The following is a 26,574-nucleotide window of genomic DNA, read 5'->3' as shown; positions in this document are numbered from 1 at the left end:
CTGCCAGCCCACCCACACTGACCATGTTCTCCTTTCTGTCCCTGCTGTCTGCGCTGCTTCCATAGTTAGGGATTGAGACCTGCGAGTGCCAGGTAACAGGCCCAACCTCTGTGTGTCCCCACGCTGCCCCAGCCCAAGCAGGCCCAGGTGTGGCCTGCCTGTTGTCCTATGAACCCTGTGTGAGGCCCAAGACCTCTCCAACTTTAGCAGGGTGGGGGTGCTGAGTGCCACATACATGTGTCTAAGTGGTGAAGCCCAGCTACTCAGGTACCCTGGGTGGGCTGGCCCCTACCCTCAGCTCAGGAGTCAGGAACCCAACTCGCTGATGAGATTCGTATTCACGGTCTCTCTCTCTCTCTCTCTCTCATTCCTTTCCTTCCTCTCTCCCTCCATCCTTTTTGTTTCTTGATTCCCACTTCTGTCTCCCTGTTGTCTGTCCTTTCCTCTCCATCCCTCTTTCCCCACAGATACTCGCCTCTTCCCCCTGCAGCGGCCCATCTCCCCCCTGTGCAGCCTGGAACCCATTGCTGAGGAACCAGCCCTGGGCCCTGGCCCCCCACTCCAGGCAGCCGCCCCCACAGCTCCTTCTCAGGAAGGGCCCGAGTGCCCTGCAGAACTGGCAGCCAAAGTAACTGGCCCCCAGCAGACATCTCTGGGAGCTTTGGGGACTGTCCAGCTCAGGACTGGGGACAATAGGAACAATGCAGAGGTAACCCCCAAACCACACAATGGTAGGGTCCCCAGTGGGACACATGAGACGACCTCTGGCAGACAGACAGACAGCAAGAGCCGCTCCTGGGCCCTGGGCCACCTGCCAGTGGTCAGAAGGGCCAAGAGTGAGGGCCAGGTGCCCTCAGAGCCCTCGCCCACACCTGCAGTGTACTCGGATGCTACGGGCACTGACAGGCTATGGCAGCGGCTGGAGCCCGGCAGTCATCGGGACAGCGTGTCCTCATCCTCCAGCATGTCATCCAGCGACACTGTCATAGACCTATCGTTGCCCAGCCTGGGCCTCTGCCGCAGCCGGGAGAGCATCCCAGGAGTCTCTCTTGGACGCCTGACCCCACGGCCCTGCGTGGCCTCAGCTGCCCGTCCTGACCTGCCTCCTGTGACCAAGAGCAAATCAAACCCCAACCTGCGTGTTGCAGGTGGGCTGCCTCCTGCACTGGATGATCTGCAGCCCCGGCCTCTTGCCCCGCGGCTGACCAGCCTCCACCCACGGCCACCCTGGCGTCACCTTACCCTGGTGGGCCTGCAGGACTGCCCAGTGTCTGCTAAGTCCAAGAGTCTGGGAGACCTAACAGCTGACGACTTTGCCCCCAGCTTCCAGGGCAGTGCCAGCAGCTTGAGCTGTGGCCTGGGCCCCCTGGGTGTGGTGCGTCAGGTGCTGGAGCCAGGAATGCGGAGAGATGCTCTCACGGAGCAACTACGCTGGCTCACCGGCTTCCAGCAGGCTGGGGACATCACATCACCCACCAGCTGGGGCCCAGCTGGGGATGGGTCTGTAGGGGGCCCCAGCTTCCTCAGACGCTCCTCCTCCCGCAGCCAGAGCCGCGTGCGTGCCATTGCCAGCCGGGCCCGCCAAGCTCAGGAGCGCCAGCAGCGGCAAAGAGGGCTGGACTCACGGGGTCCCCCAGAGGAGGAGCGGGGCACCCCTGAGGGTGCCTGTTCTGTAGGCCATGAAGGCTGTGTGGATGTGCCAATGCCTACCAAGGGAGCCTCTGAGCAGGCGTGTGGTGCTGCTGACGGCCGGCTGCTGCTCAGGCTCTGACCCTGCCTGATAACTCAGCTCCCCACCTTCCTTCTAACTGCCTGCAGGGGGGGCTGGCCTCAGCCCACCCTTTGCTCAGGAAATGAAGCCACTGGGCCCCCAGAGCTGTTATGCCCCACTTGCTATCTGTGGAGCACCCAGTAGCTTCCCCTTCAACCTTAGCTGTCCTGTCTCCAACCCTGGGAAGCAATGGACAGCCTTGTCACCCGTCCCAGTGCGCAGTCTCCATGTTTTAAAAGATATAGGTATTTAACTTTTTAGAACCAAAACTACACCACAGCAAATGACTGACCCCTTTCCCACTGTTCCACCTGGTGTCTGGCCCTGAGGCGTGTGCTATGTGCTTGTACCTGAGAATGCCTGTGAAACACCCACAACTGCTAGGATGTTTGTCCCTGTCCCCTACCCTGCTGTGCACCTGGCTTGTTTTGAACAAACACCCCAGCAATTGTGTAAACTTGGGAACACAACTCCAATAAATGCACCAGGCCTGTTCCGTGTGGGCCACTCCCTCTGCTGTACCAGCTCTGTCCTCATAGGGCAGGGAGCACAGTCTGCCAGGGTGGGCCTGGGTGACCCCCTCCTTGAGGAAGCATGCGTAGGCCCCACTGTGGATGCTATGCAGCGTCAGGACAAGTGGCTCCAGGCCTCTCCATCTCCTGGGAAACTCAGGCTCTCCTGGGACCTCCTCAGCCTCTGTTGACTGAGGTGACTCCACCCAGTGCTGTCAGGAAGGCCATTCTGCTCCCGTGTTCCCCTGGCACAGGCAGGGCCTGTATCGACTTATCTGACTCAGCCAGGCCAGGCAAGTCCAGCAGGACCTCCTGCTTCCCTAACCTGCTGGACAGCACATGTGGGTGCTGTGGCTTAAGCACAAGCATGTGGAGGACGGACTTCCTGCCTGGGGCCAGTGAAAGGGCTCAGCCTGAAGGGCCGCTATACCAGCTTGGTAAGCAATGCCTCACAGAACGGTACATAATGTGCTTTGCCGGGCCACAGGAAGGCAGGTCACAGACCCGGTCTCACTCGGGAGGAAGTAGCTTTCTACTCTGGCTAAGAGAGGGATGAAGGCAGCAGGTTGGGGCTATTGATGGGATGTGACAAGTATTGACCACAGGCTGGTGCCCTCCTCATAGTTAAGTAGCCGAGGTGGGAACACAGGCAGGCCCCCAGGGCAAGATATACTAGGCACATACTAACATACGCTCAGAGCCAGGGCACTGCCCACCTCACTAACTCTGAGACGGAGCACTGCCCACCTCACTAACATACGCTCAAAGCCGGGGCACTGCCCACCTCACTAACGTCCACTCTGAGCCGGGGCACTGCCCATCTCACTAACATAAACTCAGAGCCAGAGCACTGCCCACCTCACTAACGTCCACTCTGAGCCGGGGCACTGCCCACCTCACTAACATATGCTCAGAGCCAGGGCATTGCTCACCTCACTAACGTCCACTCTGAGCCGGGGCACTGCCCATCTCACTAACGTCCACTCTGAGCCGGGGCACTGCCCACCTCACTAACGTCCACTCTGAGCCGGGGCACTGCCCACCTCACTAACGTCCACTCTGAGCCGGGGCAATGCCCATCTCACTAACATAAACTCAGAGCCAGAGCACTGCCCACCTAACAAATTCAGAGCTGGAGCACTGCCCACCTCACTAACGTCCACTCAGAGCCGGGGCACTGCCCACCTCACTAACATAAATTCAGAGCCGGAGCACTGTCCACCTCACTAACATCCACTCAGAGCCGGGGCACTGCCCACCCCACTAACATAAACTCAGAACCAGGGCACTGTCCACCTCACTAACGTCCACTCTGAGCCGGGGCACTGCCCACCTCACTAATGTATGCTCAGAGCCAGGGCACTGCCCACCTCACTAACATAAACTCAGAGCCAGAGCACTGTCCACCTCACTAACGTCTACTCAGAGCCGGGGCACTGCCCATCTCACTAACATAAACTCAGAGCCAGAGCACTGCCCACCTCACTAACGTCTACTCAGAGCCGGGGCACTGCCCATCTCACTAACATAAACTCAGAGCCAGAGCACTGCCCACCTCACTAATGTATGCTCAGAGCCAGGGCACTGCCCATCTCCTGCTCACCTCTTCTGAGGACCTAGCTAAGGCAGATGTGGGACTCAGGGGCCATGTGACCCTGCCCCATGGTGGGCCCACATTCATCCTACCTGGAGCTGTGGTAGGAACTAGGGCATATTCCCGGCCCTAGTTTGGACAGTTCCAGGCCCCAGCTGGCCCTGCCTGCCTGCCTGCAGGAAGCCTGCTCAAACAGGGAGGGCTTTCTCACCCGAGCTGGGGACCAAGGAGCATACCCTAGTCTGGGAATGGAAACTTGTGACACTAGATCCCTGGCTTGGGGCCCACAGCTACCCAAGCTGATGACTTGAGGCCCCTGCGCTAGGCTGGAAGGTGGGCAGAGCAGCAGCTACCGCCCTGAAAGGGGAGCTCAGCTGGGTGGTGGGCATCTGCTGTGCCTCTCGGCTGACCTGCTTCTACCTGCGGGGCTTGGTGGCACTGGTGTCAGCCCCAGGCGCTAAGAACAAGGCTCCGCCGCCATACCTGTGCTGCCCTGCACAAATCCACCCCCGGGGACATGTCAGTACACCTGAGGCATCTCACAGCACTCCCAGACACCAAGCCCTGGGGACTGAAATCAATGCCATAGCAACAAAACCCACACAGGTTGCTGGGCTCTGCCTCGCTCCCTGCAAGAGCCCTTGAGGGTCCTCCATGACAAGGCTTGCTCTCTACCAGCTCTTGAGTCAGGAGTGCAGCTTAGCGGCTTGTGCTACCCCCAGGAGCATTAGAGACTAGAGCTGGCTCAGCGGCTAGGCATGCGGTGCTGCTGCTGCTGCATCAAGACATGGGGATGAGGGAAACACTGAAACCCAAGGAGGGATGGGACAGGACTGCAAGTTCAGCACTGAGCAGCGCCAGAGGGGGCCGCCATTGTCCACTCAGAGCTGTGGGCATCTTCTCGGGAGCACAGAGAAAGTGATCTGATATCTGGGAGACCTGCTGTGCCAGGCACTGTTTCTCACCAGATGGATACATGTGTATTTATATATTTATATATATATGTATATATATATAAAAGATTATTTAACAGTTAAATACATTCCAACACAAGTGCCCCACAGGACAAACGCTGGGTTGGGTGGGCCTGGTGCACACACTGTCAGTCCCAGGAGCACAGGACCAATACTCCCTGTGAGCACAGGCTCCTCGCAGGGAACCACGTTCCTGACGAGGGACAAGCAGATAGAAGTGGCGGACTAGGTGTCTCACTTGGTGGGAACCTCGTATTTGAAGATGACACTGAAGAGCTGGCCACCTAGCCGCTCGGCCAGCCAGGCATTCTTCACCACTGCCAGCTTGAGGCTCTCACAGCGCAGCGCTGCGTGGTAGTTGGTGTGGATGGCACGGCCCATTCCCTCGATGACCACCAGGTCTGCACCGCGCTCCCGCACCAGCACGGCCAGCCCCTTGTCCAGGCGGCTTCAGGGAAGAAGGCCGCAGTGAGTTTGGGCAAGGGACTGGCCACAACCTGCACTGAATTCCTGAGTGGACACCAACCCTGTTCCCTTGAAGGTGGCAACCAGTAAGGCACGAGGACCTTTCCCCAGGGCCTCCCAGCAGTGACCTTCCCACCACCAGCCAGGATCACCACTTCCAGCGCGGGCTGGTTTCCCTAGTGCCCACATTTGTGCCCCCTCCTTTGCCCAGTACAGCGCACTCTTTGTAGGAAGCACTGAAGGGCGGCCGGCAAGATGGCTCAGTGGCTTAGGTACTTTTCCACCAAGCCTGATGCCTTGAGTTTGGTTCATAGAACCTACATGGCCAAAGGCGAAAAACAACTGCTGAGAGTTGTCCTCTGACCTCCATACAAGCTGTGGCCCTCACACATACACTCACAGTAAGTAAATAAATGTTAAATAAAAGAAAATAAAAGCAGTGGAGTGCAGGACGAGTGGCGCCCCTACTACAGGAGGGCCCCGAGGCCTGGAGCCCGGGGCAGCTGCCCAGCTGCCCTCCAGGAGGACGTGGCTACCTGGGTCGCTTAGGGGAAGCCGCAGCACAGCTTGTTTTGGTGCCTTGCAGAGCAGGAGAAAGGAAGGCTGGGTTACCTGAGATCCAGGCACGGGGAGCTGGAACCGGTCTGCACCAGCAGTAGCCTGTCTTCTCTGAGTGCAGAGCTATAGAAAAGCAGGCAGTCAGGCCCGGGAAAGGCCCTGAGCCTGACCCCCTCCGGAGCCCTTCTCTGCGTATCTCCTGCCCATGCCTGGCTCACCATGGATGGGGCGGCCAGAACCTACCAGATGACGGGGTCCATGGCGGCAATGCGCTCTGCCACAATGAGGGACTCACTGTAGGTCACATCATTCAGGGCAGGGCCTGAGTTGCACGCCAAGATGACCTACGGTGGGGGAGGGGCGGCAGCTCTTTAGAACCTGGGCTGTTACTTAATGTGGCCAAAAATCACCACAGCTGTTCCTGGCAGGCTCCAAGCGGAAGCCATCTGCTGGGCAGCAGGGCCCCAAACAATCTCAGGGCTCTGTGGCTTCTGAGAGGCAGGGCCGTGCTCAGAGCATGCTTGGTTGCCTCTCATCCCGTCCCAGCCTGCCTCTTGCATCAGGATAACCTCTTCATGTATTCCCTAGCTTCTGGAAAACGCCTTTCCAGGAAGCAGGAAGCAGAGAGAACCCAGACCTTAAACTCCAGCCCACACCCAACAGGCCCAGGTGTTTCCTGGCCTCGCCTGTACTCACCTGCCACAAATGTAGCTCTGACCAGCGCCAGAAGCCCACAGCAACGCCAACCCCCCAACAGCGGAGAAGCCCAGGGGAAGGTCCCGCCCAGCCAGCCTTTTCACTCACCTCAGTCCCTCTAAGGAGTAGCTCCCTGACAAAGGGGAAGACTCCCAAAATGATGTCTATTCCACTGTTATCTGCGAAAATTAAGGCACATTTATGAGGGGCCCCCTGTAAGACAAAACCAGGACGTTCAGTCGGGAACAGGTGCGTCAAGCGCTTCACACAGCACAGCCCTCTGCACCCCCAGTGCCCTATGGGGCTAGGTCCAGGCACAGGATCTCAGAATGTGGCAGGCAGTGGGGACAGGGCAGTTTGTCCCAAGGCCAGGTGACTTAGCCAGTGGTCACTGCAGGAAGTCATGCAGGGACTGGGGACATCTTTCTTCCTGTGGTACCTGATGGAACCCAGAACCTCACTCACACAGGGCAACTGTTCTCTCACTGAGTCATACCTGACTCTGACTTCTGACATTAGGTTCTCAGGTGGGAGCTTGTGAGTTCCAAGCAGTGGGCTGCGGGTTATACTGTGTGCTCTGCTACACCATGCTACAACTAGCCCAGTGCCTGTGGTGGCCACCCTCTTTGGCTAGGTCCAGACTCTGCTCCAACCCCCAAGGGCAGGAGCAGAGGCGCCTTACATACCTCTAACCTCTGGAGCCACTTGGTGTAGGAATCCACCAGCCAGGGCCGTTCTGTGGAGACAGGGGCTCTCGTCAGGGAAGCTGAGGCAGAGTGTCGACAAGGGGAGGGCCCTCTCATCCTGCACCTACATGGTTTCCTGGCAACCAGGAGCTGCCCCTGCCCCCCTGTCTAACTTCTTCTGCGCAGCCAGCCGCCCACCCTCCCAGGGCACCGAAGCCACCCATGGCCTCCATACCTTGCAACTTTCTCTTTGCTTCTTCAAACCCAAACTGGGGGTCTGATTCAAGGACACTGTGTAAAGAAGAGAAAACTGAAATGAAGCAAAACTGCAAACCAAGCATTTCAACCCAAGCCAACATGGCGAGGTGTCTCCCACTGTGCTGCGAGGGTAGGGACTCACGGCGGGGCACACTGCAGACACCAACAGATCCATCCCCTCAGCAGAGTGTAAGAGTTCAGAGCTACTCAGACCGTGGGCCGGCTCCCTCCATGGCTGGCAGCCTAGGTTACCTTGCCACCACACCCTGGGCCTGGGCCTCAGACGGGCGGCTGTGACGAGGTGAGGCAGGAGGGTGAACACCCTTCTCAATGTGGTCCTACACCAGCCAAGTGGCATGGTCACCCAGTGAGGCTTAGGCCTGGGTCAGTCAGCACAGAGACAGCAACTCTACAGCTGCTCCAGGAGAGGGCCCTTGGTGCTCCTTAGAAACATGCTGCTGTATTTAGTTACGATGAATTTGGACTTTTACCCTAAAGCTCAGATCTACCTCACTGTGGCATGTGCCTGCCCAGGCACAAGACCTGTGCCTTTGGGCTCTTGCCCATCACTGTAAAAGCAGGGCCAACCCAAAACAAGTTGGGTCTGGGTCTAGACAGCCTGGTGGTAGAATGGCTTACTTCAGCCACAGAATAAACCAGTTCTGAGCTACCTCAGGGGAGAAGGAAGGGACTAGGTGCATAGGCCTCAGATACCTACTCAGACACGGCCTTGGCTCCCCAGTCAAAGACATTCCCAGCTAACAGCCCCTTCACCAGAGCCAGCTGCCGCTCTTCCCAGCCCAGGGAGTCCAGGGAGCGAGTCACACTCTGAAAGTACTTCAGCGCCAGGCCATTTTCCTTCTGCTTCACCTGTGGGGGAGGCATACAGATGCTGCTTTATTGCCGCTCTCCCTGACAGGCTCTCACCACCCCTTGTAGCCTCTAAGGAGGTCTCTGCAGGGTGTAGACCTAGGAGGCTCACTGAGGCTGCCAACAGTGACTACCCAGGGGAAGGGGACGCTTATGGCACGCTCCTGAGGAGCCACTCCCACTGCTGGGAGTCCTCGGGCCCACATGTGTTAGTTAGTTGAGGCAGAGAGAGAATTTGGCTCACAAGATTAAATGGAGTCAAGAGGCCCAAGGATGCACACCCCCAGAGGCCACTGCGCTTGGGTAGGTGAGGAAGGGACAAGGTACTTGATGTCAGGGAAAGAAGGGGCCCACAGCTCCCAGCCAGAGGATCTGAGGAGTGCTGACACATGGGGCGACAGGAGCTGCACCCCAGCTCCCAGCCAGTGTGGCTCAGACCTCCTGAGCTTGGCACAACAGAATGCCACCAAGCCCTTCCTCTGCCCCCTGCAGCCAGGGCTCACCATGGAGTAGGGGTCCGGGAAGTTGAACTCATTCAAACAGTGTTCTCTGGTGTCCAGCAGGCTGCGCACAGTCAGGGTCCCGTAAGCACTGGGACAAAAGTGGGACGGAGACGGCTGAGCAAGAGGCCTCCTAGAGCTCAGGAAAGCCCAGTGAGACCCCTGCACACAGGCAGAAAAGACCATCGGCATGGGCTTCATCCACCCACCAGGCCAGTCACAGGCCCTATGACAAGAAGGGAACCCCTTTGTCAGTGGCCCACAGGAAGGGGATGGCCTGGGTCACATGACTCACAAAGGCTGGTGGCGCAGTGTCTGCAGCTTGCCCCAGTACTTCTGCCGGAACTTCTCTGCCCTCTCAGCTGCGTCTATGGATTCTGGCTGGCTGGCCACAGCTCGCTTCACCACCTGCCAAGCGCACAGGGGTCAGATAAGCTCCCAGAGGCAGGAACAGCCCCAGGGCAGGCAAAGGCAGCAGGCCTTGCCCAGCTGTGCTGGAGCGCACCTGCACAGCTGGAAACACAGCAATGGTGAGAGGCCTGCCTGTCTGGTGCTTCAGCTTTTAAAGACTCAACCCTTGACGAGCATCCTGCTGCTGCTCTGGGAGACAGGAGAGACGGCAAGCCCTCACTGGCAGGAATAAAAAACAAGGCTCTGTCGTATGTCCACCAAGAGGAGCCGCTTGGGGTCCAGGGCTGTGTCTCTCACTGCATGTACCCATGTCTGAAGGAGGGGTGAGCATTCCTGCTGTGGCCACAGCCTTCCACCTTGCCTGAACTCCAAGTTTAGCTGCTGCAGCCCTGCCCCAACACCTCCAGAAGCTGGCACTACCACCATACACAAAGCTGGCATTGGGAAAGGTAGAAAATGAACAAGGAGACATATGGCTTGAATTTGAAGTATTCCCAAAACAGCCCATGTGTTGAAGGCTTGGTCCCTGTTGCAAGCAGTGCTCAGAGTTGCGCCTTTGCAAGGTGGCTGGATCACAAGAGCTCTTCACTGATGGACTAAAAATGGTAAGACTATTGTGAAGCATTACAATATGGGAGGAAGCATTCACAAAGGGCTTGCCCTTGAAGTGTGTGTGTGTGCACACATGCGTGTATGTATGTGTGTGTATAGGCATGTATGTGTGTATGTATATATTATGTATGTGTATGTGTGTGTTTGTATGTGTATGTGTGTGTGTATGTATGTGTATGTGTGTGTATGTATGTATGTATGTATGTGTGTGTATGTGTATGTGTGTGTATGTATGTGTGTATGTGTGTGTATGTATGTGTGTGTGTGTATGTATGTGTGTGTGTGTGTATGTATGTATGTATGTATGTATGTATGTATGTATGTATGTATGTATTGAGACAGGATCTCTTTGTGTAGCCTTGGAAGGCTTTGAATTCCCCAGGTAGACCAGACTGGCCTCAGACTCACTGAGATCTGCCCATCTCTGCCCTTTGAGAGCTGGGAGCACCTGAAGAGTGAAGCCCTGGCTCCTTCCAACCTCTCCCTCCCTGCTTCCTGGGGGCCACAGAGAGCAGCTTTGCTCTACCATGCCGCCTCACGGGCCCACAAGGAGGCTTTGTAGTGAGGCAGACCATAGCCTGAAATTTCTGTAAGTGTAAGAAAAATTCTTCCTACGATTTCTGTCAGATTCCTACAGAGACAGAAAAAAATGAGCAGAGTAGAGGTTCCACAAAGCTCCAGATAATCCTATTCATGTCAAAATCAGAATAGGTACCTGGCCTGGTGGCTCAGGCCTCTATAATCCCAGAACTCAAAAGGCTAGGGCAGCAAGATCTTGAGTTTGAGGCAAAGCTGGGCTACACAGTGAATTTCAATTCAGTCTGGGCTACAGAGAAAGACCCTCTCTAAAAAAATGCCAAAAGCACAGAGGTCTGTGGGATGGCTTGCCCACTTGACAGACGTGGGCAGGAAGGCACGTGCTGCTCACAGAATCCACTTTCCCGAAGCATACCCTCACTGCAGTGCATTCTGTCTGAGACAGAGATACTTTCCTCTCACTAAGACCACACCACTTCCGCCTTCTTTTCCCTGTTGGTCCTCACAGGGATGGAGCCGGCTAAGCCCTGGAGCAGCCCAGGGCCTGGGAGACCCCAGGGTCTCCACTTGCTGTGTTTGAGCCTCACCCCGTCCAGGGCCTCCTCAAAGCATGTGAGCCAGTACTGACGGGCCAGAGCGTCATCAGTGAGGTCCACCGTGTCAGGCACGTAGGAGGACGGGTCCAGAAGGAGGGGCAGGTTGACCAGGGGCCTCTCTAGCCGGTCCATCTCCAGGAGATCAAACTATGAGGACAAGAAGAGGTTGATGGAGATGCCACTGTCAGGAAGATGAGCAGCCCAGGAACGCTCTGGCTTAGCAGAAGAGCTCCCACCTGCTTTATCGGGGCCTCTTCTTGCAGCCACCAGCCAGACTTCCTGGATTCCGCCCACTGCTTGGTGGGGAGTGGGTCTACTCTCAAGAGCTTCAGATCAGCTCCCACCCTCTCCCTGCATCACCACGCCTTGGCTGTCACCCTTAATTCCTCGGCAGCTTGTAGTTCCTAAGCTGGGCACTCGGCTGCCCTGCCACAGCCCATGTTTTCTTCCCAACACTCAGCTTGAGCTGCAGCTCTGCTTCTCCACCAGCCCCACCCTGCTCAGGGCTGGTGCCCGCCATGCTCAATGCCCAGCCCCCTCAGGCTCTTCTCAGTTTTGTCTGCCTGAGTTCCGGCAGACCCACTGCTGGCACATACCCTGGCCTCTGTCTTGTCCAGCTGATGTGCTGTCCGCAAAGCACTACAGGATTGTTCCTCATATGCTGGCCCTGACACAATCAGTAAGAGCAACTACTCAGGCAGCCACATGTACCCCACAGCCCCTCACTCACTCAGGCAGCCACATGTACCCCACAGCCCCTCACTCAGGCAGCCACATGTACCCCACAGCCCCTCACTCAGGCAGCCACATGTACCCCACAGCCCCTCACTCAGGCAGCCACATGTACCCCACAGCCCCTCACTCAGGCAGCCACATGTACCCCACAGCCCCTCACTCAGGCAGCCACATGTACCCCACAGCCCCTCACTCAGGCAGCCACATGTACCCCACAGCCCCTCACTCAGGCAGCCACATGTACCCCACAGCCCCTCACTCAGGCAGCCACATGTACCCCACAGCCCCTCACTCAGGCAGCCACGTGTACCCCACAACCCCTCACTCACCCCAGTGGCACTTTCTCTCTCTCTCCTCTCTCTCTCTCTCTCTCTCTCTCTCTCTCTCTCTGGTTTTTTGAAACAAGGTTTCTCTGTGTAGCCTTGGCTGTCCTGGACTCACTTTGTAGAGCAGGCTGGCCTCGAACTCAACAGCAATCCACCACCTGTCTCTGCCTCCTGAGTGCTGGGATTAAAGGCGTGCGCCACCACACCCGGCAGCACTTTCTCTTTTAAGGAGAGAGGAGCTGAAACAGCATGCGCACAGCAGCAAGGTGAGCCCATGCTGCCCACGCCCAGCAGCAGCAGCTCTAGAATGGAAGGCAGTGCCAGCCTGCACATTACCCCTGCTCCAGGCTGCCTCTCTGACCTCAAGTGCCTACCGGCCAGGCCGCACCCTGAACCCAAGCCCTTTCAGCCGGGGGATTTCAACTGCAATGACTGAACATGAGCTCTGGTGAAGACTCACAACAGTTTAGGCCGAGCGTGGTGGCGCACACCTTTAATTCCAGCACTCGGGAGGCAGAGGCAGGGGGGGTCGCTGTCAGCCTGGTCTACAAAGCGAGTCTAGGACAGCCAAGGCTACACAGGGAAACCCTGTCTTGGAAAACAAAACAAAACAAAACACAACAACAAAAAAAAGACTCACAGCTTAGACAGAGCCACAAGGGACAAATAAATGTAGAGGGACCTGTGGCGTGCTCGCACTGGAGGCCTAGGCTGACACCATGTCCTGGGGTGGTGGCCTCCACTCGATTTGCTCTTTCTCAGACGTCTATGGTATCTGAGTTATAGAAGCTCCATAGCCAATCATCAGACAGCCAAACAGCTCCCATACCGGGCATCCAACCTGCACCAGCCTGGCAGGAGCTCACACCAAGAGAGCTCCGACTAGGCATGTGCTGATGCGTCTCCTACCTGAGCAGCTCCACAGTGCTCAGCCTGCTTCTGGCCAGCTAAGCCCACTGGCTATAGTCACAGTGGATTTCACCCTATATGGAGACTTGAGAAATGGGCCTAGACCACTCCAAGGAGAGCAGACTTCCCAAGAAACACAAAGCTGCTGTCAGTGAGCTCGGACCAAGGCCAGGCCTACTCTTCACTTTTGCTGCTAACATGCTGGCAGCTGCCAAGCTCGGTCCTGTGCACAGGGCACGAGGCCTCTCAGGCACCCGAGAGCTCTGGAAGCCTCGCTGCCTCCTGCCCTCAGGTCTAACTTGTCACCCACATAAACCAGCCTGTGTGGTGAGAGGCCACAGTGGAGACGGCTGGGCAGGAAGGGCCTGCTACTCACTGTGCCGCTCCTCGCCCGCTGTGTCGGGCACAGCTCGGGCGACGCGCTCATCAGCCCGGAGCTGGCTGCGTAGTTCTCACCCCAGCTGTATTGGTTAGGATCTGGAAAAACGAGAAGCTGGTCACCGTGTCAGCCTCGCCCTTGATCCAAAGGGGAAAGTAGAGGAGGAAAAGGGACAGAATCATTGGTCTATTTACACGCTGAGGGGCTGCCCCACCCCCTGGTCCCCACTCTCCCACCCGATGCTCCAACCAGGGGCACAGGGCACTTCCTGCACAGCCTGCCACCACTCAGTGCAGTGGCTCTACTCACTGTCTTGCTCAGCTCCTTTTAAAAACGCTCCAATGGCTCCCAGGTAGCCTTCGTGCCTCAGGAAGAGTGCCTGGACTTCGCCCTGCCCCAGCCCAAGCCCACAGGAAATTGGTCAGTGTCCAGTCAGATCCACTCTGGACCCCTCACACTAGTGCACCAACATCTGCAAGGCTGCCTGATACCCTGCCAACAGATGGCGCCCTGCATGCCACAGGGTAGCCTGCTGGCTGAGGACCCTAAGGAAGACCGACCACACCCTACTACCTAATTCTGAGCACCAATCTGGAGTTCTCCGCTGGCTTAGCCGCCTCAGTCCACCTGACGTTCCCCTCATGAAAGGACAGGCTCTGAGTGCCCTTCACCGTAACAGGCTCCACTCAATGCACAGAATGCCAAACTGGCCAGGAGGAAGGTGCAGCTGACCAGAAGGGAAGGGGAGGGGCATCGGCCTGGTGGCCAGGAACCTTGCCTGTGCCCCTTGGGTATGAAGTGAGTTCTGGTCAGCGTGTCACCATTTGGGAGACTCTCAGGGCTATGTTGAAGCATAGGATGACCTGAGCCCACGCAGCACCCAGAGACAAGAAATGGCTGCAGTCACCTTGGAGAAGAAGTTAATGCTGTAGGTGATGGTGCGCATGGTCACAGGGTGGCCCCGGATGAAGAAGCCCCCAAAGTAGACCCTGTCTAAGCCGTGAAGCTTCGCATAGAGACAGGCGAGCTGTCCAATGTCATTGCTGATCATGTGAAGCAAGCTCTTGGCCATGTCTTCTTTGGAGAACTCTGAGGGAAATGAAAACAGAGCCAAGGGTGTGAGGTGAGTGTCCCTGAGTAACAGGTGCTGGAGGATGAGGGGCACAGGGCTCTGGATGCGAGGCAAGACGCAACCCCGGAAGATCACGGCTTTGTTTTCAAGAGGACAGAACAGCCTAAGTGCTTTTCCTGCTTGTACAGCTTGGAAGCAAGCTGCGGAGGTTATCTGGCAATGTTCTTGTGAGCGAGAGCTGGGCTCTGGGAGGGTGAGCCCTGAAAGCCCGCCCCAATAGTCTCGGGGGAACTGTGGGCCCTGGGGATGGCCTTGCCTGGTCACCGTGAAGGGCAGACCGGGTAGGTACCTCTGTCAGCAGTGGCTGACTTCCCAAAACTGCTTGCGATGAGATTGCCGCTCAGCCCCAGGGTCTGGTGGGCCCCACCGTAGATGTCCTGGACCAGCATGTCAACATTGGCATGGCGGCCTCGGGAGGCCAGCTGCAGCAGCTCATCGAACTTCTGTGGAGGCAGAGCAGGGCAGGGTAGTGAGGGGCCTACCAGGTGGGGAGCCCTCATCACCCTGACTTCAAAGAGGAGCCAGGCAGGTCAGCTGTGAATGACCCTCCCTCAGTACAGGAGGCGAGGGCAGGGCTGGCAAGCTGGGTGCTAGACTGCCGAGCTGGCAGAGCTCCAGAAGCCCTTGACCTTCAGCGTGTAAACAGCTCAGTCACGGGAATCCAGGATAAAGGCTCAGGCACAGCTTCTGCAGACATATAGCAAGGCCCTTTCAGGGCCAGAGTGGAGGCTCTGCAGGGAATACCTTTGTTTTGGTGAGCAGAGCCCCGAGCCCCCAAAAGGTGCCTCCTCCGATGGAGCTTCCACCAATCCACTCGAAGCGGTCCTCAGTCTCCACCTGAGGAAGAGGTGGGCAGGCACATCAGGCATCGGGCTGCAAGCCAGAGGCTGCTGGAGTGCTGACGTCAGGACTGACATGCCCAAAGCTTCTGCCATACCCTTCTAAGTAAACCCTGGGTGGCACTGATGCAAGCGCCAACCCCGGTTCTAGGGAGCGTGGAACCTGCTCCTAAGCCCAGTGAAGTCTGTGATACGGCATCCACACAGCTAGGAGCTACAACCGTCCCTGTGCCCTGTGAAGGCGGTGACACAGCAGGCACACAGCTAGGAGCTATGACCTGTCCCTGTGCCCTGTGAAGGTAGTGACACAGCAGGCACACAGCTAGGAGCTATGACCCGTCCCTGTGCCCCGTGAAGGCTGTAACACGGCAGGCACACAGTTAGCAGTGAAGGTGGTGACACGGTATGCACATAGCTAGCAGCTGTCACTCTGTGAACTCTCACCTTCACAATGGAGACCCCAGAGCCAATGTTGACCAGGAGGTAGGGGAAGATGTTGGGATGATTTGTCTGAAACCGGAACTCTGGGTCTGCGTCCTTCTGGTACATGAAGGCCTCATGCGGGATGTTCTTCAGCACAAAGTTGCAGCCCTTAATCAAGCAGGTCATTACATCCTCTTTGTCCACCCTGCAAATGAAGGAGCCTAGTCACAAGAGTCAACCGTGGTGCTCTTGCGAGGAGCCAGCACAGCGCAGCCAGACTGTGCCATGAGGTCCCAAGCACAGCCAAGCTTTAGCCTCTGCTCTTGACAGGTTTGCAGATAGCAATGCCACCAAGGCAACACCCACACACAGCACCACAAATGCATGGAAGTCCAGGGCCTCCCACCACACCACAGGTAAGGTCCCCACACACTTCAGGCGCAGCTTCTCCTCGATGAGGTCCTTGAACTTGTAGGCTCCGCCCCCTGTGGCCTGGATGACCTTGGTCTCGGTGTTGACCAGGTGGTCTCTGATGAAGTCCAGGCAGGCTTCCATGTACGTGTTCTCAAACTTGATGAAATGCAGGCGAGCTGTGATCTCCTCCTGAACGGAGATCTCATAGGGCGGCTCATGGTCCTGCTCCACGTCCTGGAAAGGGTTAAGAGGTCTTCAAGAGGCAAGGACAGGCCTGTGCACCCTGCCCCAGCACACCAGGCATTCACGCAACCGTGATACACAAAGTACGTTAGCTTGGGCCAAGGCAGAGACAGCAGCTAGAAGAAGAGACCCGAGACCCTCAGAGAAGGGCACTACACAAGGAGCAGGCGAAGGGGGAGGCATTCGCTCAGAGGGTCGGGGCGACAACATTACACAGGGAAGAGCAATCAGCTCCAGGACTGCAGTGCCAACATGTGTGAACAGCAGGGGGCAGTGAACAAAAGTGACAGTAAGGGGTGCACAGCAGAGGAAGCAGCCCCCGTGCAGCTTCACTGTCGTGCCTGCATGCCCACCTCGTGAGGCTCACCTTTCCTGGGTGGTCAAAAGACCTCACTTTGGCCACTTTGTGTTGTACGGTGGAATAGTATGCCAGCTTGGTCAATGATCCACCTACAAGAAGAAGATAAAAGCCAGGCAAAACTGAGCACAGGACAAAGGAGACCTTGAGCTCCATCTCCTGCAAGCTCTCAGGGGGCACTGATGTCTCGGCAAACAGCATCTTCCTTCAACACTTGAGTCTGATAAGGTGCTTAGTGCTATGTGAACTTAAGATCTCAGTGGGCACAGATCAGAGGGCAGGGGCATAAGTCACCCTGTGAGAGCAGTGCGCTTTACAGGCTTTACAGTAAGTGACTAGGCCAGTCTCAGAAAGACAAATATGTGCTTCTCTTACTTGTGAGTCCTAGATTTTATATAGGTACATATGACATATATGTACATACACATATGACATGAAAGAAATAACACTGTCTAGGCTAGAAAGGAAGGTGGGCGTAAGGGGGACCATGAGGGGAAATATCCCCAAGAGACAAGACATATCTTTGAGGAGCTAAAAAGCATATTACAAAAAACAAGGGCTAGGATGTAGCTCAGTGGTAGACACCTGTCTGCACATGTGGGGTCCAAGTTCGAGTTCCAACACCAGAAACAATGCAGTTCCAAGCCCTGATCTTCAAAGACTCCATATAAACTGACCCATCCACACTTGGCCTCTCATCTTACCGAACCTTTGAGGTACAAGAGTCAATAGGCTGGATTTACTCACAAACAGGGACTGAGGGTCAGAGTTGCCCTCAGCCTTCAGGACTTTCTGAGCTGATGGAGAAGCCTAGCCTCCAAAGTAACCAAGGGAAGCCAAAGGCCTCCATGGGGCCCAGGCTCTTCTGTTTGTTCTTTTTAAAAAGTTTTATTTTTAGTTTATGTGAATGGATGTCTTGCATAAATAATTGCCCGCACACCATATTCAGGCAGTGTCTGTAGAGGGTAGGAGAGGGCACCAGATCCCCTTGTAAATGGAGTTAGAGTTAGTTACAGATGGTTGTTAGCACCATATAGGTGCTTGGAATTGAACCTGGGTCCTCAAAGAACAGTCAGTGTTCATTACTGTTAACCCATTTCCTTCAGTTTTTGAGGCAGGGTCTCACTATGTAGCCCATGCTGGCCTTGAACCTATGGAGATCCACCTGCTTCTGCCTGCCAAGTACTGGGATTAAAGGCGTGCATCTGTCACCACACCTGGAGTCAGGCAGGCTCCTGCCACCGTCACAGAGCCTGCCACCCGAGGAACCCTGCACACAGCCAGCCTCTGTTCTCCAGGCAAGGCATAAAGCCTCTGTCCACGTGAGCCATACACTCCAGGGAAGTCTGCCCAGAATTCCAGAGAAAGAAGTGCCAAGGACAAGCCCCTGCAGGTAAGGCACTTTACAGATTGTAGCTGCAACTGCACATCCAAGGGCTCTCAGGTGACACTTGGGGAAATGGGAATCTCGGTGCTCCACTGCAGGTGTACCTCTCCGAAGCCTGACCAGGCAAAGGTCTCTCAGTAGCACAGTAAAATGGCTAAGTTATTTCCAAGTGTTGGTTTTGAGAAAATACTGGGGGACTACAGGAGAGCAGGGACTGAGGGCCAGGATGCTTGGAGGCCGGAGCCCTCCCCTCAGTGAAAGCGACACAGTGAAGTCTGTCCTGTCCCAGCAAGAACGGCCATCGTGTAGCCTTGCCTTGTCAGGGCACAGAGAGGCCGTGCTGGCCTTAGTGAGTGGCCGGAGCCTGAGCTCATCCAGGCCACAGTCCTAAGCCTCCTGATCCCTCTTCGCTGCCCCCAATCCTCACCTGTCCTCGGGCTTGTCTGACTCTAACCGCTCGACTAATTCACCCCTGAGCATGCACTATTCCCTAAAAGGCAAGACTGTGCAGATGGGCGGAGCTGCATTTTAAGCAATTCATCAGCCATCAGGGGCCCAGTGAGCTGGGCCAGGGAGTAAAGGTGCTTGCTGTCAATGTGGGACTTGAATTTCATGCCCAGGACCCACATGTGGAAGGAGAGGACCACACCATGTTGTCTTCTGACTTTCATATGCACACCACAGCACCAGGGCAGGGCAGGACAGCCCAGCATCTACTACCCTGGGGTTTCTTCTGGCCTGTGTGCCCTTCCTGCTGCCTGTGTGTCCAGAAGTGAAACAACCCAGCTGACATCAGTGTCCCCGTCCCAGAAAGGAAAAGAGCTGGCCAAAACCTCAGGACAGCTGAGGCTTCCTGGACACAGAGACAGAGTAAGGAAAGAGGAAACAGGAGAAGTCTGTTTTTAACAACACTGCCAACAAGTTTTGAAGGTGCCTGAGCTGTTGACTCCACAACTGTCTAAGTTGTGATCTCCCATCAGTTATGGGGGGGGGGGAGAGGGTTGGGGGGCTGTCCACAGGAATATTAAACTCGTCCTTCTGTGCTCAGATCCAGGACCCAGGTTGGTGCAACTGAAACCCAATACTGAAGACACCCCTGCAGTGCCCTTCGGTCAAGACAGCCTGTGTCCGGCCTCAGGGCCACTCCACTACAGTTCACGCGTTACAGCTATTGGCTGGATGGTCTCTGGGAGCCACCCAGATTATCCAAGGTGAGCCCTGTTCTCTCACCTGCCTGATAATGTCTGCAATCAATCTCAGCTGCTTTCTAGATGTATTTACTTAATTTTGCCTTCTTCCCAAGGAACAAATGTAAGCCCTCAGTACAAAGCACACAACCTAAGCCTGCAGTGCAGGTTTCAGAAGCTGGGGACAGCTGCCTTTGGGGACTGTGGAGAGGTCTGGCTGTGGACAGTCCCCTCTGAGGGCCTGCAAGCCCACCACTTCCAGCCCAATTCACCAAATTATCTCAGGTGTTACTCGACTCTCTGCTGGTCTCTACAACCCATCAGCAGCGCCCCTGAGCCCTTTATATGGTCGATGCACAGACCAGACCATCTTTGCTTTCTTATCCTCCCCACCCCTCCCCATTCTTAAAAAGACAACCGAAAAGTAAGAGGGTAGCTAACGTGTTCAATATTCCAGAAGTAAAGAGAATCTTCAGTACTCTTAATGACCCAGGCCTTCCAGCAGCACCCGCACACATTCACGGAGGTAAGTCCAAGAAAGCAGATGCTGCCCTGCTGTGTGGGGCCTCACTGACCACGCTGCTATCCAGAGCCACAAGGGCAAAACGCCTGCAAGCTGATGGGTGCAAAGCCCCCAATAATAGGATACTCAGCAGGGTGCTTGGGGGTTGGCCGGCTCCCGTCCTAGCTCTGCTATCTACGAATCGAAAGACCCGGGAGAAAGCTAGACTTCTTCTGTTCCTTGGTCTCCACATCTGGACACAGGGGCCATGACAGAACCTTCCCCAGAACTTGTTAGGGTACGCGAGAGGGGGGCGAGGGTCTAAGGCGAGCCAGTAGCGGGTGGGCAGGGGGTCAACCAACAGGCACGCAGGAGGCGGCGGCCGTAGGAGACAGTGCAGGCGCCCAAAGCCACGAACACCCTGAGAGCTCGACAAGTGTCCAGGCCCACGTCTCCATTGTTGTCTGGGAAGCGGGAGCTCTCGTGGGGCCACGGGCAGGCGAACCTTGGGGGATTTTGAACAGACTAGAAGCCCCCCCAAGGCCACTAGCCCCTCCCGTCCCTCCATAGAGCCCTCACAATCGGACGGCGCCGCGCGGACTACGAGGCCCGGCGTGCCCCGCTCCACCCGCGCAGCGCCTACCGGGAGCTGAAGTCCGACAGCCGGCTCCATCCCGCACCTTGACGCTGCACACAATACAAGTCCCAAGAGGCAGTGCGGCGACCCGTGAGGCTGTGCGCATGGCCCGCGCCCCCGCCCTTCGTCCTTCCCGCCGCCCCCGCTGGTCGCCCGAGCCCGCTGCCCTGGCCGTCCGCTCGAGTACCCGATCCGTGGCTACCTATATCAATGGCGAAGCGCTTGGCGTTCTCCAGGTTGCGGAAGATCTCGTCCGGTGGCAGCGTGATGCTCTTGTCCAGACTGTCCCCGCCGCTCCCGCCGCCACTCGCTCCACGCTCCGCCATTTTGAAAGTGCCCGGCTCGCCTCATCAGCCATGGAGATATATGCGCATATAATTGACTGCTAAACGAACGCGTGCATAAATTATGCTAATGAGCCACGCCCCCTCCTTTGCTGGAGTTCGCACCTCAAGACCTCAAGTGCCCTAGAAGCCAGGACTGCGGAAGGAAGGGCTGTTATTCTCCAAACTACCAATATAAAACTTCTGGTATATTCTTTTTCCGAGCTGGCTAGCTGCTAAGTTGTATTGAGCCTGTTTTCAGACCTCCTGGGTCTGGCGCCCTCCTGCTGTGAGGTTGGCCCTGCAAGCTGCTGTGATTTCTGCTGGGGTGACCCAACATACTGGTTTCCTACAGAGGAGGGGCCTTCATTGCTAAAACTCGAGAGGAGTGGCCAGCCACGGGGGAAGGAATATGTGGGCGGAGTCACGTGCCTGTAGCTGGGGAAGACGCACATTTGAGTGGCAAAGGGCACCTAGAAGAGGAGGGCAGGGCTCCAAAGTGGAGGCGATCTGGAGTTACTGCTGACTTAAGTCCCTTGAGAGCACTGTGTCCTCCAAGAGGCCCATCACGTAACCCAATCTCTCTCTCAAAGGTTCCGTCTGCAGGCTGTCACTCACTCACTCACTGGCAGGCTCCCGGAGCACAGGGTTGAGGCAGTGCACAGGCTCAGGTATTGCTTCAGGGAGGAGGCGGCCTTGTGTGTACCCAGCCAGAGCATGGGCTTCTCCTGAGAGTGGGGTGACCCAGCAGCTCAGTCCCTGAGGGTGGGCCATGCCTGGCCTGTGTTTACAAGGACCTTCCCCAAGGGCGGTTGGCCCCTCCCCTATCTGTAGATGTGCCGCTGCTCCTGAAGTGGAGATGGAGGTTCTCTGCCCTTGCTTACTGTATCTGGGGGCTCAGCGGGGTCCTCTTCATGTGCCCCCCCATCAGAGTAGATAGAAAGGGATGAAAGGGGGGGGTTGATGAGACCCGATGAGTGGGGAAAATCAGAGTCAGGGCCCACACCTGAATGGTGAATGGCTTGTCATTCAGGAAACACGTAGACATGCCCAGCTCTTCTCTCCTTGCTCCATGGATTTTGCCTTTGGGCACCTGAAAGCTGTGGTTCTAGGGTCCTGTGAACTTGGCCAACCTGCTGTAGCCTGCCTTAAAGTGGACACCCTGTCTGATACAATAAATAGACCGTACCTCCCAGCCCATGGCCTGAATAGACCGGGTCAGCCCTGACCCTAGTCAGTCACCTTGTGGGAGGGAGGCATTTGTGAATTAGCTGAACAGGTGCGTGCTAAGGAAAGAAGGAGCCACGGCAGATACCGTCTCAGGTTTGGCACAGCCGAGAGACTCTCGCTGCAGGAGATCCGCTGCGGCCTTTGGACCCAGCAGAGGACCAGCCACCTAGGTCCTGTTTCCACGTGCGCACCACTTGCTGTGTGCCCCCCCACTCTTCACCTCCTGCCTCTTGCCCTCCCCTTCTCCCTGTGTCAGAGGACCCCCCAGCAAGCACCTCTCCTGATCCCTATTTGTGAGCATGATAGAGCCCACTGTACCAGCCACAGTCGTGGGACAGGCCACCCCAATGGCTGCCAAGGACGGACACAAACAAGGAGGGCTTGATATTTTATTAGAAGCCTTCAGAGCAGCCTGTGGTCTCCCACATGACAAAGAGTTCAAATTCTAAGTACAAAATCGTGCCCACACGCACCCACCCACACAAAGGAATCCTTTAAGGATCATCGTGGAGACCCCACCCTCCCAGACAGCCCATTATGAGCGAGAATCCGACAGCCAAGGCCACGGGACCTTTAGGTGAGGTCCCTTGGTCCCTGTGCCCATGCAGGCTGAGTGCTTTCCTATGAGGAAACACCTGTAGTTCCGCCTTCACAAAAGGCAAGTGTGCCCAGGGCACAGCCCGCCTGCAGGGTGCTTGCCCAGCAGCGGCGGGCCCTGAAGAAAGTCCTCTACAGGCTGGGGTGAGCCAACCCCTGACTCTACAAATATCATAGAACCCCGGTGACCGGAACTTCCCAGAAGTCACTTGCTGAAATGCAAACACAAGACAACCCCACGGGGTCGGACAAGCGGCAGAGGGTGGGCCCCGTTATCCCCACATGACAACTCTGCACACCCATTCTCTGAGAATGACCCTCCTGCTGGCCCGCCAGCCTGGGGAGGGAGCCTTCCGAAGAAGGTTGCGGCCAACCTGGGGCTGAACTGCGGCTGGGGAATATCTTCCTACTCGGAGAGGAGCCAGGGTCCGCTCCAGGCACCTGTCCGCCGGCCGGCGGGGTCACCAGGGCCGCCAGAGGCCGCAGGCGGGTTGACGCGAAGCAGAGACGGTGGCAGCGGCCTTAGCGGTGGAGCGCGCCGGTTGGGGCGCAGCCCCGGGCGCCGGGGGGTCCTTGGCGGGTGCGGCGGGAGCTGGGGGCCGCTGGAAGTGGTACAGCAGCTTCATCTGCGTGTCGCTGGCGGCGTGCAGGGTCAGGAACTGCACGGCCTCCTGCAGGCACCACGAGTAGCCTTCGCTGTAGTCCTGGTGCAGGCTCTTGGGGCCGGCGGCCGCGGCAAAGGCTGTGGGGGAGACGGAGCGGCGTGATTGGGGCGCGCGCGCGGTGGGAGCGACACTGGTGGGGAGCAGGAGGCGGGCGCGGGAGCGTGGCTCACCTTTGCTGTGCTTCAGGTAGCTGACTGCCATCTCCAGGATGTCGGCCTTCTCCAGCTTGGAGTTGGGCTGGTGCCGCGCGAACTCCTGCTCCAGCAGCAGCTTCAGCTGCTCTATGCTGCTGTTGATGCGGTCCCGGCGCATCTTCTCCACCACCGGCTTCCGCAGCTGCGGGGGGGGAGAGGCGTCAGGTGGGCGGCGGACCTCGGAGGGCCCGGGGGGACGGGACAGCGCGCGCTGGGCGAGAGCACTTACTCGGTTTTTCTCCTTGGGACTGAGCATCTCCACCGCCACGGTACTTGGGGCCATGCCTGGCGCTCTGGAAACGATTGGAGAAAAGAGCGGAGCGGGGCGGAGCGGAGCGGGCAAAGCCAGGCGTCCCGGGCTGGCGCGGCCCCGGCCCCCGCGCGCCTGCCCTATATAGGCGCGGGCAGCGGCCGGGCGCCTGGGGTCCGGGCGCCGCGGCCGTTCCCACACTCGGTGGCCAATGGCGGCGCCGGCCGCACAAAGGCGCCGGCCCATTAGCGCACGCTAAATTGCCTGTGAATTGGCGCGGGCACAATGGTCGCTCCCCGAGGAGCAGGTGGGCCGCGCGGCACAATGTCCGGGCTGTGGGAACGCGCTCGCCCTCATTAGCATCCTGGGGCCTGATGCTGAGAGCCCCGCGCCTCAATATGCTGCCTTTTCCCAGGCCGCGGGGAGGTGGTGAGGGCAGGAAGGAGTGCCCCCCCTCCCTTCTTCCCTCCCATTCCCCAGCGGCTCCCCACCGCTGGCTGGCAAAGGCCACAGGCGCAGAAAAATCAGAGTTTTACAATTAACAGACAGCGGCTTCCAGAGGAGTGGGCACCCTCCCCAGCTGGAACCTGTTGCCTACAGGCATAGTGGGTTAAAGTGGACCACACTGCCAAACAGGTGCACTGACTCACGAAGTATTTTAGGACTCAGGTGCTGTAACGCCAGTTCCCAAAACCGTCTCTTGAAAGGAGTGGCTTCTTCAGAACTAGCAATGGCTAGATGTTAACTTAAGTGTGTGGAACCTGCCAAGCATGTTTCCAGGCTACCTGAATTTGCTTTGGGTAGTGGCTAGTATGAAGCCCCATACCCGGGAAGCCTGCAAGAACCCGTGCACTCACGGAGTATCTGGACTGCTCTTGGGCCCGCGGGTGCCACAGTGCACCTCTGGAATAGAAGGACCATGCCTCCCTCACTACTCCTGTGTGGCTCCTAGGAAGCGTTGGTTGCCCTCCCTCTGTGAGTGTGTGTGTGTGTGTGTGTGTGTGTGTGTGTGTGTGTGTGTCTAGGGGGTGTGCAAGGTGGCAAACCTGAGAATAAGACCCAATCTCAGCTGGGCGTGGTGGCACACACCTTTAATCCCAGCACTCAGGGGGCAGAGGCAGGCAGATCTCTGTGAGTTCGAGGCCAGCCTGGTCTACAAAGCGAGTCTAGGACAGCCAAGGCTACATAGAGAAACCCTGTCTCAAAAAACCAAAAACCCCAAACAACAAACAAACAAAAAACAAAGACCCAATGTGAATGCTGTGCCAGCATGGATGGGCCCCTTTGGATGAACTCATGACTGTGGGGCCTAGCCAGGTGACCTTACTGGTCCCACTCTGGGCCCCTGGGGGTTGACCATGTAGGAGTGCCCCTCCATCTGGAACCTGTACTATTTCCCTGATCCTCTGCAGGGGCTGAGGGAGAAGTTGGGGCCTGTGCTGCCTCCTAGGGGCAACCTAAGACCTAGCCAGGTCTAAGGAGGAGGCTGGCGTCAGGACACTGAAGCCAGGTTCCTCTGGATGGATGCCAGCTATGCCTGAGCTCAGGAGTTGAAGGGCCTTCCCTAGGGCCCACTCAGGAAATGCCCTCCTGCTATAGCAGTGACCCACTGCTTGCTGTAAGTGGTCTGCCTGCAGGCCTAGCTCCAGAGGTCTTAGCATAAGGGGTTGTTGGCTACCATGGATGGAACCACCTGGGACAGTAGGGAAGGTTTGGCTCTGAGACAGCATAAGATGGCCTGTCCATGGCAAGATATGGGTAGATAGCCAAGCGTGGTGGTGCATGCTGTAATCCCAGCACTCTGGGAGGCAGAGGCAGGCGGATCTCTGTGAGTTCGAGGCCAGCCTGGTCTACAAAGTGAGTTCAGGACAAGCCAGGGCTACACAGGGAAACCTTGTCTCAGAAAACAACAAAACAAACAGCCCACTGTGAGGATATGGGTGTGTGTGTGTGTATTTTTTTTCACCTCCCCTAGACCTTGCCATGCTCCTCACCCTGAGCCAGAGGCTCCTCTCTGAAGGGCAGAGGCACCTTGTAAGCTCCGAGGGGAGGCTCAGGGCTGTGTGCCTAGGCCTCTGCTTCTACAGTCCCAAGGACTAGCAGTGGCTGGTGCTGTGTGGTGGGGAAGCAGGCCACTCAGACTAAAAGGCAGAGGAATCCCAGTGCTGCTCAGCAGAGTCTTCTTGTTTGCAGCTTAAGAGAAGTTTATACCATATCGTGGTTAAATGTAGCCACATCGCGGACCTCAGACCCCTGGGGTTGGAAGGGCAGGACAACCTATGTGCCGGTCCTGTATGCCTTGCTAACTCAGGGCTCAGGAGTCATCAGGTCATCAGAGGGATGAGGGAATGCACATGGATCACGGAGGGCCTGAAACCCACTAACTGGACACAGGGTCTGACCCTGTGTGTGCCTGACCATTAGTGCCTGGCTGCAGGCAGCAAGGACCCAAGACTGTGCCCAAATATGGGGGTCATCTAGGCACAGACTTGCTCCCAAGGCCTTGGTGGGGGAAGCTGGCTAAGGCTTGCGTTCTGTACTTCCAGTACCTTCCCCTGAGCCAGCACCTCACCCAAATGAGACACGTGCCAGGAGATGCGGTCCAACCTCCGTCCCACCCCAACTGCACGCCCACCCGCGGTGGGTTAGGAGAGCGGCCTACCAGAGGTGAGGGTGGTGGGTGGGCCGTGGGGAGGCCGCCCAGCCCCCCCCTCCGCCCCACACACTCCTGCTCCTCCTCACCACCCCCTGGACCCCAGCAGCTTTGATCCAATTTTCAGTTGTGGGAAATTATGAAATGAATG

The 26,574-nt window shown here is 57.0% G+C and overlaps 3 protein-coding genes across 4 annotated transcripts in view; 1 reads left to right on the top strand and 2 right to left on the bottom strand.

Annotated features, from left to right (window-relative positions):
* PLCH2 (phospholipase C eta 2) overlaps positions 1 to 2,264 on the top strand; it is a 77,817-nt gene extending 75,553 nt beyond the window's left edge. The window contains exon 23 of the mRNA XM_084788232.1: positions 468 to 2,264. Coding sequence (XP_084644358.1) covers positions 468 to 1,771 — 1,304 coding nt within the window. The 3' untranslated portion in view covers positions 1,772 to 2,264. The remainder of the gene's footprint in view (positions 1 to 467) is intronic.
* A 2,586-nt stretch (positions 2,265 to 4,850) lies between these two features.
* PANK4 (pantothenate kinase 4 (inactive)) lies at positions 4,851 to 21,051 on the bottom strand. Of its 2 annotated transcripts, XM_084786042.1 has the most exons (19): positions 20,714 to 21,051; positions 16,808 to 16,890; positions 16,217 to 16,431; positions 15,805 to 15,988; positions 15,266 to 15,358; positions 14,811 to 14,964; positions 14,297 to 14,478; positions 13,699 to 13,780; positions 13,387 to 13,487; positions 11,032 to 11,187; positions 9,180 to 9,292; positions 8,888 to 8,975; positions 8,233 to 8,384; positions 7,492 to 7,547; positions 7,257 to 7,306; positions 6,679 to 6,783; positions 6,118 to 6,218; positions 5,929 to 5,997; positions 4,851 to 5,299 (listed from the first exon to the last, which is right to left on the bottom strand). In XM_084786042.1, exons 1-19 carry the CDS (start codon positions 20,835 to 20,837, stop codon positions 5,086 to 5,088), a joined length of 2,322 nt encoding a protein of 773 aa, XP_084642168.1. In that variant the 5' UTR covers positions 20,838 to 21,051; the 3' UTR covers positions 4,851 to 5,085. The 2 variants fall into 2 exon arrangements, with proteins under 2 accessions (XP_084642168.1, XP_084642169.1); XM_084786043.1 differs by lacking the exons at positions 14,297 to 14,478; positions 14,811 to 14,964; positions 15,266 to 15,358; ... (2 more) ...; positions 16,808 to 16,890; positions 20,714 to 21,051 and having other exon boundaries at positions 13,387 to 13,526.
* Positions 21,052 to 22,440: 1,389 nt separating this feature from the next.
* HES5 (hes family bHLH transcription factor 5) lies at positions 22,441 to 24,115 on the bottom strand. The gene is made up of 3 exons (XM_084784720.1): positions 23,750 to 24,115; positions 23,497 to 23,662; positions 22,441 to 23,403 (listed from the first exon to the last, which is right to left on the bottom strand). Exons 1-3 carry the CDS (start codon positions 24,014 to 24,016, stop codon positions 23,123 to 23,125), a joined length of 714 nt encoding a protein of 237 aa, XP_084640846.1. The 5' UTR covers positions 24,017 to 24,115; the 3' UTR covers positions 22,441 to 23,122.
* Between the last annotated feature and the right edge of the window lie 2,459 nt (positions 24,116 to 26,574).

This window comes from Acomys minous (genome assembly GCF_964271855.1).
Source record: "Acomys minous genome assembly, chromosome: 6".
In the NCBI taxonomy this organism is placed as follows: domain Eukaryota; kingdom Metazoa; phylum Chordata; class Mammalia; order Rodentia; family Muridae; genus Acomys; species Acomys minous.
Note: the sequence above shows the minus strand (reverse complement) of the source record. Positions and strands in the feature narration are given on the sequence as shown.